The 12,891-nt window shown below is 46.1% G+C and overlaps 1 protein-coding gene across 4 annotated transcripts in view; it reads left to right on the forward strand.

The window, feature by feature from the left end:
* The first annotated feature begins 3,716 nt into the window (after positions 1-3,716).
* LOC143422285 (neurotrimin) overlaps positions 3,717-12,891 on the forward strand; it is a 264,124-nt gene continuing 254,949 nt past the window's right edge. For all 4 annotated transcript variants that reach the window (XM_076892835.1, XM_076892836.1, XM_076892837.1 and 1 more), the window contains exons 1-2: positions 3,717-4,393; positions 10,126-10,252. In XM_076892835.1, coding sequence (XP_076748950.1) covers positions 10,189-10,252 — 64 coding nt within the window. In that variant the 5' untranslated portion in view covers positions 3,717-4,393; positions 10,126-10,188. The remainder of the gene's footprint in view (positions 4,394-10,125; positions 10,253-12,891) is intronic.

Below are 12,891 nucleotides of genomic sequence, written 5' to 3' on the forward strand. Positions count from 1 at the left end.
TGCGCGAAGAGGCTGTCATCGACGTTGGCGTTATTCTTTCTTTTTTCCATGGTAAACTGAAAGGTTTGCGTTTCATCCGTGTCTCCATTAATCGACGCGTGGCCCAGCCGATTGGCCGCAGGCGCCGGAATTGACAGAAATTCCAGCTCGATCTTGTCAGTGAGAAATCTAGATTGCCTTTCGTACTGGACGTTACAACTTGATAGCCACGAATATACGGGTGGTAGCGTTAGTCCGTATCCTATTGGATCGCATGGTGCTCGGTGGACGCAGTTTCCTTGTACAGAAACTGAGCTGACGGCGTGCAATGTCCGATCCAATCTACGTGTGTATGGTCCACGGCTAACGGATGCTGGAGCCCAGTCGAACCGGCCTGGTGTACGGTGGCATCCTCATCCCCTACGATCTACATGGACGTCTAGGCGGCGCAAAGCCCGATGTAACTATACGCGTGTGGATACAGTCGGTCGAGGACGTTATGTTCGATGGCGCGGTATCACGGGGCCCGGAAGACTCGCCAAAGGCGACAAGGGATGTAACCTGGCTAAATTGCCGCTGTTCTGCGCGCGTTTACGGAATATCTCATTTTTATTTCATTCTCGACATGCGGAGTCACGCGTCGCGCCTGTTTCAATTTGTTCGTTTGAGACAGCGCGCGATGGATTAGCACGATTATGCTATCGATCTGTGAAAATTGTTACCAAGCCTTTGAATTGTATTTGTCTTTCTTTTTACCTGTTTGAGTCTTTTACTCTTTCTCTCGCGTTCCCTCTTTGTGTGTATATCCGTGTCTGACGATACGATAAAACATTGTTTTATGAGAAGTGATCATGATATAAAGCTGGGGAGATATAGCCACTAAAAATTTGATTTAGACCTTATCGAAGTAGTAAAAATTACGTTTATACTAGCGGTGCTTTGATGTTGTAGTATCCATTTCATCGATCGAAATTACCTTTTTAGAAGGTATCTATTTTTTTTCCGCGCGTATGCAATATTGATAACGCGATTTGCCTCGCTCTTTGGATTTACGGATAACGGGGTACCCTGAACGAGATCGATATCTCACGTGTAATGCGTGCAGGGGCGAGCTCGGTCGAACGTGGTAAAGCGCAGAGGAGAGTCGGATGCCGCAGAGTTTGGTAAATCGAGGTCGTATCTTGCGAGAAAGAAGATTCCCCGCTGCATCCCATTCGTCGAGCCCCGATCGTGTTTTCCTATCGTATTGACACCCGTGTCAGTGGTTTCAAAATCGTTTCGACAAGCGCACACGGCCGCGCGAGGAATTTCCGCGAGGCAATATATACTTGAAGATCGCCAAGCGGATTAATCTTTTAGGGTGGCAATCCTATTCTCTATTCCGGCATCTCCTCCATTAAGCCAACTCGTCGTCGCGAGACTATTTCAAGTAGCGTTTCATTGTCGCATTCTCGAGTTCGAGGCGCGTATCTGCTCGCGACACGTCCCACCTACACGTCCCACGTGATAATGTTTCAACGTCAATATATTTTGTTAATTCGTACGTGAAAGTTGCCGCCGCGTATAATTATGTTGTAAACTAAGCTGGCTACAGTTCGAAAACTACTAACTCGAAGGTGGTTTCGCCAGGTGATATAATTTCGAAGTAATAGGAATCTCGGCGGGGTGAAGCCTCGCTGTTGAATCTAAGCTGGCAATGGGAATAGTTCGTCGTAATGGAATAAGCTTTTGTTGGATAGCGTGAACTGTGAGCTAAACGTTCCTAACTCCTGTTACTAGTAACTAGTAATTAAGCGAGGCGCTGCTGTGTGAAACGACCTGCCTACCCTCTGTTCCACCCACCTTTCAACCCTCCCAAGGGTAACAGAGCAAACCATTCGTGTCCATGAATTTCTCGCTTGTTAAGTAAACATGATCATCGGCAACTTTTCATCCCCAGTTTCTGTCAAGTTTGATCGGAAAAGTCGGCGACGAACCTTGGTAGGGTGCGAGCCCTGGTCTGTTGCGCTCTTTCATCGTAACAGGGCAATGCGAAGCGAATTGAATATCCCGATGGTATCGAGAGATGTTTCATAGCAAGCACGAACACATTACAACTACAAAAGAGGGTGAAAATAGAAACAAATATGCCAGAGGAGCGGGTTTTGTAAATCAATCCAAAAATTCAATGTAGCACCCACGGTCTAGTCTTCTCGAGATACGTTTACGCGTAGAAAGGCAAAACTACTGCGATATTTACCAGTAACACACGCCATGGAATGTTTACAAACTATTCTTTCCCGCTGTTTGGGATGCATGGCTGCCTGAATATTCTACGACTACGTTTAATTCAACATGAAAACGCACACGGAATAGAGATATCCGAAATTTGGCCGCTTACGGGTAGATTTTCTGCATGCGAATGGATTCAAACGTAAATTGTAATATAATCCGTGAGATATAACGCTCGTTTTCCTCTGGTCCCGGTATTAATAACGTCTTAATTGGAAATTAGAACACGACACAGGTGTACAGCCTTGTTTTCCGCGAGTACTACAGGTTATATTTTATATGACACAGACTTAATTCATGCCGCTAAGTAAAATCCGATATTAGCGCAAAATCATTTCAGTATTAAGAAAAAGTAATACGTCAACACATTTTCAGAGCAACTATTATAATTTATCTCTTTTAATTTAACGATCCACAAATAATTGCTCTACGTCAATCATTGCGCTAAACAATCTAATTTAAAGGAAACAAAGGTTCCGACGAGGCATGTTCTCCAATTATAATTCTGTTACATATACGTTTATATATATATATGTAAAAGTGTATGTATGTGAAAATCACTAAGCCAACCCTACTCATTAAGCGATATACAGCGGTTCCAACGATACAAATCGCTAAAGATGGCATGCGAAGAGGAGGCAAAGAAATTTTCGAATCACCTTATAACGGGCTGGCTGCGATTAGAAGTTGCAGGTGTAGCGAGGCACGGAAGGGTTGAAATGGTAAAGCGAGGGGTTGGTGGGTCCCCTGCGGTGAAACGGTGGCGGATGGTTCGCCGGACGACCGTCGGTGGGGCGCTGCAACTCGTCAGAACGTCAGTTCGCTATCGCACCGCGGCACGGTCGGATCTCGTCCCGTAACATTTACGTACACGGCGGTACGCGCGCGTAACTTGTTTGCCACTGAAATAATCTCCGCTGCGATCCGCTACGATTCGTTCGCGACGAGCAAGCGGATCCGTTGTGTACACATGTCCACCGTTGAATGGCGTAACAACTCCTCGACCGGTGTCCTCGCACGAGCAATGGTGCAAGTCGCTCGACCTCTCCGTTTAAATGCCCCTCGTTCGCGGACGACAACACGTGTTCGGTGAATTTTGTTGTATGTGCACGTCACGCGTGACACACCGATCGGTGGGATACGAAGTTCGTGGCTGCGTTGGAGCGAAGTGACTCGAGGATATTTGTTTTGTTCGCTGGAGGTTACGGTGACCAGCACGTCGAACGTAAACGAGAAAGGTTAGTCGTACGTTTAACGATGACACTTGACCGGATAACGCTCGTTGGAAGACGACGTGCGGAGATAGTTTGCAGGAAATACTGTTTGTAACGTTCGCTGCGAGAGGCAGTTCTCCGTCGTACGTTCGAATATCCGTGACGGCGCGCGCCAGCGTCCACCATATTGACCTCCGATCGAGAATCGAAGTTCCGCTCGCGATATACCGCACCAGTATCGAAACGCGCAGTGACCATTGGAATGTTTGTGAAGGAACGTGAAATATGCGAGACACGAGTGCACGGTTAATCGACGCACGTACGCGTAATCGTGGTCGTGAGTCGACGCCAAGAGGGTTTCAATTAAATCTCCCGCGAGGAAGGTCAAGTGCGCTCTGCGAGAGACATCCAGTATTCAGTTTTAATTAAAACACCCCCGGGGCATCCGTTATCGTGCTCGCGTTCGAAATTAATTAGCGACGGTCAGAGACAAGCAGAGGCCCCGTGTCAGGTGAGCAACGGAGATTGCGACGCGGCGGAAGTGCCCAGACGAGTGTACTCCAGAAAGATCGCCTGGATATCGCGCGGCGTAGTTCAATCGACGGCATTGTTTTCCGCTCGAACGACTCGATGTATCGATCGTGTCAAGATCATTGGAGATAGAGGAGGGGAAGAGAGAAAGAGAGAGAGAGAGAGAGAGAGAGAAAACGGTGTGTCCTGTGCGGTTGAATTCGCGTGTGCGGCGTTTTGACGAGAGAGTTCGATCGGATTTCGGGGTTAAACGGTATTTCGCGAGTGACAAATTGTGCCGTTGCGTGTAGAAAAAGGACGTAAGACCGGAAGAAGGATAGCTGGGAGGCAAAGTGTCGAACCACCGTCGTCGACAGATCCATGGCGGAGTGATGCAAGCGGCGTAGCAACGGGAATTGGTAAGATGAACCAACGCATCTTTCTTCTCAATAGAGCACTATGCCAGCGAATCGATGGGGTGATATTCATCGGCGATTTCTTCTTTCTTCGATTGCGAACGGTGCATCAGCCACTCGATCGTGGCTCTCGACGTTCTCCCTCTCGCGATGCATATTGCAATTTCGAAATGAAACGGAAGAAGCGAGCTCGGAACTTCGTCGAGCGTTCCTTTGCACGGCGCAAGTTTCAACGGTGAACCGAGTCCTGTTTTCCATCGCGCGCTGACCGCGATACACGTTATTTTTCACATGTATTGTTTAGAACGACATCCCTCGCCGTGACGTTTTTATGGTCACCAGCGTCTGATTAATACGCAGCGAGCAACAGATCGCGCGAACGCGATTCTCGGCAACGTGTAGTGCGTTCAATCATACGAGTGACGTTTTGCTCGTTGAAACGTTTTTAGTTCTGAGTTCAGAGTAAACACCGGCGTCTGTCCATTTACCAGGAGATTGGTATCCGCGCTTTAATATTACGCGGAATGTTATGAACGTTCGATTACATAGCGGAGCGATGGCTGTGATAACTGGTTCATCAGTTTTCGTTTTCCATTCGAACGTGGCGCAAACAGCACAGCGCGTACATCGAACCAGCCGTGCTTTTCCTTTCGCGTCAAAATACTGTAAGCAAATAGTAGCCCATTAAATTTGTTTGTCGCCGGTGAACGAGGTTACGTTAAATTACGCATTATGGCTTGCGTAGCCATTCGAAAGCGGCGTATTATAAATTATAATAAACTTCAATCGCGCCGCATAGTCAAAATATAATTGACGATAAGTTTTCACTGTTAAATACCCGAAACGAAATAACACATGAACGATTTATGGTGTACGTATGGAAGAGAGAGAGAGAGAGAGAGAGAGAGAGAGAGAGAGAAAGAGAGAGTGGAAATTTTTTTATTCGTACAATAGGGGGGATATGATGAATTGGCAATTCGTGGGGATTAGCAGTAAATGCTGAATGAACGCGCGCGATGCAGAAATTTGTTTCTGCGCAATTTCGCGGCTGAATTTGCGGTATCGTTCGTTAAATAAAATTGAAACGGCACTGTTTTCGCGTGCCCGCGTTATCTTTCACCCGATAGTTATCCAAACAAACGCATCGTACATTTGTCCACGTTTATTCGAAGGATTAGTTCTCGGGACTGTCAATTTGTGGCGGCGGATCAGGCATTTAAACTCGCGCGTGTAACTCGCGCGTCTAATCGGAGCTTTAAAATTCCGATTCTAATAAAACGTTTCTGTAACATCTCTATAGAGTGACCAAACGATTGTTGTTCGCGTAGTTAAACGCGTGCGTATCGCTCTCTCGATACTTCGTATCTCACGCTGCTCGTGTCCGCAACGACACCGTTGCCGTCCATTTAAAAACCGAAATACTCCAGTTAATTTTACGCAACCAACAGAGAGCACGAAATTACCGCGCGCTAATTACGAATATCGCGGTCGTTCTTTGTCCGGGGACACGGCAGACGCTAGATTGTGCCGTCTGTTTGCTTCACCCGCGCTAGGGTAATTTAACTTTCCGCCCTAAATTATGGTAACGCAGACCGTGGTGAAAAACTCGCAGGCATCGCCCGGAGGCACGCGGATCGTCGAATTTTTTTCGCTCCGGATGCTCGTTCCGCGATCGCGATGCAATTTCTCGGCCATCGAAGTCTCTCGACGCGAACCAGCGCAGTTCGTTACCCTGGAGGACTGAAGTTACAGTTGTTACCTAGATGGATGCTGCGCCACGAGTTTCGAATGATTTTTTTTCTACCGCTGGACGGATAGTTTAATAGCTACTGTCAGTTGCAGATACCTGTAAACTCGCAAGGGTCTTGTAAGCTTTAGAGATACGCAAACGTATGTATATATGAAAACGAAAAAAATCGACAGATTTTTAGCGATTCTATTCTGTGCATTTTGATCGAAGTTTTATTTAATATCGAAAGAGAGACCGTAGAACATTCTGCAATTGAGATAGGAATTCGAAAGAATCACGCACGTTATTTTGACCTGGTCCCGTTTCTCGAGGATTCATTTAGCTCTTTTTTTTTTAAAAAAAAGCTTCTCATACACTTCTTCGTGCAACGAGGAAAATTACAAAAATTAACGTTTAGTTTTCAGTCGAATTGCTCGGATGAATTTTAAAGCGCGGAATTGGAGAAAGTTTCCACGAAACGCGGGGAAAAAGCAAACGGTCAGCCCGTTTCGGTGGGCGCAGGCTATTTCAAACGGGAGAGAAAGTAAAAATTCATACCCCGCGATATGAACACCAGAATTATTTTTGTTAGTATTCCTTCGTACTGTCCACCCTAGCTGTTTGATATTATTATCACAAAAATACGCCACTTGCGCCACCGGATATCCTCTTCCGCTTCTGTTAATTCTCCCGTTTCTTCCATGTGCGAGCGAATTTCTTGTGTACACCTCAGAAAGAAGGCCGGCGAAACTCTTTCCTCTCTTTCACTCGGTTTTTGTGCATTTAAATTGGACTCAAAAATACGCAAATAATCGTGAACCCTTGTTAGAGAAACGTCAACAGAGGTATTTTCCTTTGCGAATAATATCTTGGTCTAACGGTTTGAAGGCTACTACTGGATCCTACATAGCTTTTCTTTTTTTTTTTTGGTTCTGAATAGCGGTCGAGTTCTTATTCCGATGAGATGATTAAACGAGCTGACGAATAGAGAGCTATTCGTTAACGTTATCAAAACACAAACGTTCTTATCCGTATTCTGTTCAATTTAATGGCTGACCGATAAGTAGAATGACGCTTCGTAAAGCCTATTTTTATGGAGCATCGTCCGAAAACAAACTCATTGATAGGAAAAAAAGGAAAAATTGGTTGAAAGTGAGAGATTAAAATAAGAAGTTGACCACTTGAGTGTAGAGTTTATCTGATTGTAGGACAACCAGACGGATACTCTTTCCAATTCATTTCCTCTTTTGGCAAACGGCTCGCTTCTTTCCTTTGTTGTCCGGTTGCTTCTTTACAGTCCCTTCAGCTTTTCACGCGAAAGCGATGAGTTCGTTGAAAAGCCGGAAGATCGCTATCGTCGTTTCCGCGGGCGACTAAAATATGAACTCATTTAAACCCGGCTGGTACACACGCACGCGACCACTAGTCAACATTGTATATTACTTTTGCGGAAAGTTTATTTCGCGATTGAAAAATATCTGTCGGAATGTACTCTTCCTTCTCCCTCTCTCCCGCTTGTGACGGTTTTCTACGCGATTGTGAACGATGAACTCTTTTTAATACGGTACGGAAAGCAAAGAAAGCACAGAACAATTTGAAATCTTCATGATTGATACCAGCGAGTGTTCCAATATTTCCATCAAGAGTATACGAAAGAGGAGAAGAAAAATAAGTATTTGCGGAAATACGCTCTCTGGTAGTACCCGCGCGTTTGAAATGTATGTATTTTTTTCATGATTACTTGACCTGCTTCTAATATATTTCTCCGGATCCTCGGTATGGATTTTCTTCTAAAAGAGAGTTTTTGAACTCGAGCGCGGGCACAGCCTTGACACGAAAAGCCTTTGAAGGCCATCATTAATTGCAACCTAAAGCTTTCACAGGCTCGAATGAAAAATCAAAAAGTCTCTTTACGTTTCGATTTCGTCTCGCATAATTTCGGATCATGATTCAGGATTTAGGTTGCGTTCTCTAATAGGTCGCGCCAAATACGTTTCTACGGATTTCGATACAATTTTACGCAAAGCAATAATCTTCAGAGCATTCCGTTGTTTTATACAGAACGTCAGCGCTTCTTCGAATTTATGTTGCAAACGCAATCTTACAAGTACTAAGCTCGTGTCATCTTGATGCTACATGGTGTGTACCTCCCGATAAAGTTTGCAAGATTCTAGACGATCTAGTTGTTTACGAAAATAAACTTGCTGAATAATGAGATCTGATGTTTGAAGTTTGGATTAGACGCTTGGAAATGGGATTTAGGTTAATGCGAGAAGAGATTGGTGTCAGAATCCTTGTAGCTGTGTTGTTGGAATTAATATTGTTGGAGATACTTCTCGATGAAAGCCCAGGCGATCTTCTCGTCACCACGAGTGGCTGAGAATAATTTCTAAAATAACCGAAGACTCTGAGCACTATCCGCTCGAAGAATCCGGATCAAAAGAGGATGATCGACGATGACGGGTCGCGAGTGCCGCGGATCTCAACTGAATTAGCTGTTAAGCAACGAAAGGCTTACCACGCTTGATTCCGAGTGTAAGAGCTGGCGCGTGTGCAGCTCAACGCGCGCCACGTCCCGCGAGCTCGTGGCAAAGCGGAATTTCGAGATTTTGTGGTGCACGCCACGCGCGACGATATATAAAGTCCATGCAAAACCGGCGCATAAAGTAAAAGCGGGCCCAGATGAAAGGAGCCGAGAACCAGCGGGGAACGTGCGTCTGAAGGGTTGGTTGAGTTGTGTGCAGGCTCGCGAAAGTAGTCAGGACGGATAGAGTGATAGCTTTCCTCTCTCCTCTCTGTGTAACTCTTTCCTCTTCCACCTGGCTCCCTTTCAGTCCAAATCTATTTCACCCTCTCGCTGCTTCTTTCTTCTCCCCGTTGTTGCTACCACCCTCCCGCCTCCCACCCACCCTCTCTCCTTCACCCTCGCGCGTTTCTTCTAATTCCGTGCTTCTATTTTCTCCCCTCTAACATTTCCGCCTTTATTCTACTCTTTCTTCATTGTCGCCGTCCTCCCGCGCCGTTTCTAACTCTTTGTCACTCCGCGTCCCTTCGTCCCTCGCGCTATACATCCCCGTTGCTCAAAGCGATCTCCCGCGTGCGCGTGATTTGAATAAATGGACCGCGTCGCGGGCCGGAAGCACCCAAGGGACGCGCGACGACGTCAACCCTTGCCAGGGCGGGCCATTTCGCTAACGGTTGCCAGCCGAACGAAAACGGCGGGGCCGTTGCGCCTCTTGCGGATACACCTTGAGCAGTTCCGTCACCGCGTGACGAACGAGCAACTTCTCGAGGCGTTTCGCGTTGTCGCGGGCGAGTCGCTCAGATGGATAAGAGGGTTAAGAGGGAGGAAAGGTGGAGGGTATTATACGCGTCTGGCGTAGAAATCGGGAATTCCCCGGCGAAATTTACGACGTGTTTCGCATTCCTTTTGGGTTAGGTTATTGGGTTCTTAATATAGTCTCCGTAAGTGTAGTAATGGTTGGTGATGATAGTTGGCTAGATGAGACGTAAAGATGCACAGAACGCGCGAAAGCAGTAAAAGAGGTTCACGTGAACGTGCGACCTACTTCGTTAGGGAACGATTATTATTTTTTTATCCGCTCGAATTGGTCGTCTATGTTCTTTTCAAGCTAACGAGTTGATCGCCTTTTAAATTAACAGGAATCGATCAAGCAACTTTAACCGTAGCCTGTGTAAACAACTTGGATAATTTCCTATAATAGCGCAGTCTATAAAAATAGTGCTTTTCGTGCTTGATACCCGTCGTTAAACGAATATCCACGAATACATAGCAATATTCTTGACCTGAACGGCAGAGTTTTTAAATCATTTACACGAGATCGATGGCTCGCGTGAATATTCATGCCCATATCACGGTATCAATATTCCTCTTGGTATTAGTAAAACGATGCCTCTCATAAAGATTATGAACGCACGAGCGAACCTGCAATACCTTAGGACTGCACGTACACGGTTAATACAATGTGTCTGTTCCCCTTTCCAGCTCGTCCCAACGTCCGAGAGGCACGTATTATGTGAGGTGAAACTTGCAACGAGGGAAACGAAGATGTCCGCCATCAGCGTGGCTGCATGGCTGCTCAGCGCCGTCGCTTTCGCCGCGATTAATAACGGTGAGTTGCATTATAAAACGCTTACACTGTGAATTAATTATCCGCCGTGGCAGGGTGGTGAAGTTCTTAGTCAACTCCCTGCCACTTGGACCTGGGATTCGCCTCAATCAAGTATTTGTGCCTGTTGTTCAGTTTCCACTGAATGGGAACACCTTCGTTCGATATAACCGTAATAATACGCGCGAAATGGTTGTTCGAATTACGCGAGAAGGAGGAATACCGATATTTCGAATTCGAGCTTTTTACATTCGTGGCTGTTACCTTAGAAAACGATACTGGACGAACGGTTTGCTCCAATGAATCGCGTGGCAAGACTCGCGATTGTTTTGCAATCGCAATTGTTCTTCCCGGTTGATTTATAACATGGCTTGTTACTCGAGCCATTGTACTTCCATTACCTCTGCCATTTGTTTGAAAATATTCCCAGTGGACTTTAATTGGAAACGAACATGCGAACGGTACGTTTCACCGTGCCGTTTCGAATCATAATTAGGCTGTGGAATCGTTAGTAGGTAGAAGCGAACGCGATGGTCCTCTTTTATCGAGTGGTTGATATAACCTTGATTATACTGATAGATGGTGGAATAAAGTTCGTCGCTTAATGGTCACGTTCGCCACTGAAATAGTCAGGGAGATTGCATTTAGTTCGATTAGAATGTAATTAAAATAGCCGCGACGGGACTACTCGACGAGTCGGACAGCGTAGCTGCGCGTTGCCGCGAAGTTTTCCTTGGCCTTAAAGTAATTCACATTCAGCTTAGATCCTCGAATGGCTCTTTCAAATCGTTAACGAACTTCCCAGTTCTTTTCCTCTCCCTCTCTCTCCCCCGCGCTTCCATTTTCGACAGAACCGGCCGGAGGAGCGCTGACATTTCGAATGCAAGGTGGCAATTAGCGATAATACTGTTATAGTTGCAAAGTGATTTTCAGGCGGTGGGACTTCCGTTCGCGTACCACGAACCACCGGCGGAAAGTAGCGCTAATTCTCGTCGATAAGTTAGCCAACGTAGGAAGTTGCAACCTGGCGAATTTTAACATTTCCATCCGGCAATACGGCACGATTAAACGTTCTGCCCTCGCGAGAACGCTTTCACCGCTCGATGGATGTCTAATTTAATTTTCCCAAGGACCGATAGATATTAGGTCACCATTACATCGGGAAATTATGTGCTCCAGTCTCTTACCCTTCAGCCTTTATCATCTTTGTTCTCGTCGGGCGGCCACGAAGAAGTTCAATCTACAATTCAAATATTCAAGCTTGACCCAGAACAAACGAAAGCCTTTTTTCCCTTGTAATCGGCTCTGCAGGTAACTCCGTTTTAGCGATTCGATAGCGGCCAGAATAATTTCCTTGATAGGATGTCTAGAGGGCTGGCGGAAAGTCATCCCGCTACATTTTTCACTCCCTTTTCTCCCTTTAATTTGTATCGTATTATTTCTCATTGGTTTCCCCGGCCTCTGTACTCGCCTTTCCATCCTCGACCCTTGTTATTGGATCGTCGTAGGGTTTCACGCAGGAATTTCGTGTCCTCGTACGCTGCTGTACACCGGTTGCGACGTTACACCCTCGTGGAGGGTGCGTGGCGCGCAACGATCCCCGAATCCGAAGTATGCTCGTTTGTTTGACGATACCCTTCAGCACGTGTCAAGTGTGAACATTTGATCCCCCGCGACTCTGAGATTGTAAACACATGGAGGTGAGATTAGTGGGGTACGCTTGAAAATCATCGAAATTCCCCTAATATTGTGTTACTGGCGCGTTACAAGAAGCTTTATGATTATAGTTGACGGTTCCACTTGTTTGTTTTGCAAAAATCAAAGCAACTTGTTGTAAGCACTCGTCTATTTAATAGTATTTAAATATGCCTGGGAGATATTTCAACGGGTACTTCTAAAAACCGAAATAAATTCAGGAGATCAAGATTAAAGGGATCTCGTTTGAGGTCTCTTTTTGAAGAAAAACATTAAAAAGTTAGTCGAGTACTGACGTGGTAAAAGGTTATTCCGAGTACGACGTGGGTGGCCACGCAGAGTCACAGACGATCTCGTTCGTCACGCACCCCTTGGCAATAAGCTCTTGCCAAACTTGTCCTTTTCGAGACTGACTCCTCAAACGCAATCTCGTAATCGGTTGGCTTTAGTCCCATTTCGACTTCTGAAGTCGCCGGTGTAAAATTGCGTCTAAAGAAATGCAAACGAAACAGGCTACATAACAGGTCCCATTTCGCGAGCAGAGGACGCACGCACTCGAGATCGTATGAATGAATGAATAAATCGACTAAATAATTGCAAAAATACAGCTATAAATTTCTCGATCGAGCACTTGAATATCTCAACCGCGACCGTTCTTACCATTTTAATGGGATCTCGAGCGAAAATTGTTGAAAATCTGCATCGTCGTCTGCGACTCCCTCCGTTTCATCCCTTGGCTCCTCCTCGTCGAGTAGCGTTTCGCTCGTCGATCACGGACAGTGGTGGTGCACGGGCATTTCGAACGGTTTTCAGTGGTGGGTCGCGCGACTTAGCCGGGCATTGTTAGATCGGAATCATTAAAACGAGAACGCTCGAGGAGGCCGCGATTGTGTGGGTGACTCTGAGGCACGGTCGCGTGCACACGCGCACTGGAAGAAAAAAAAAGA

This window comes from Xylocopa sonorina, chromosome 3 (genome assembly GCF_050948175.1).
Source record: "Xylocopa sonorina isolate GNS202 chromosome 3, iyXylSono1_principal, whole genome shotgun sequence".
NCBI classification, from domain to species: Eukaryota; Metazoa; Arthropoda; class Insecta; order Hymenoptera; family Apidae; genus Xylocopa; species Xylocopa sonorina.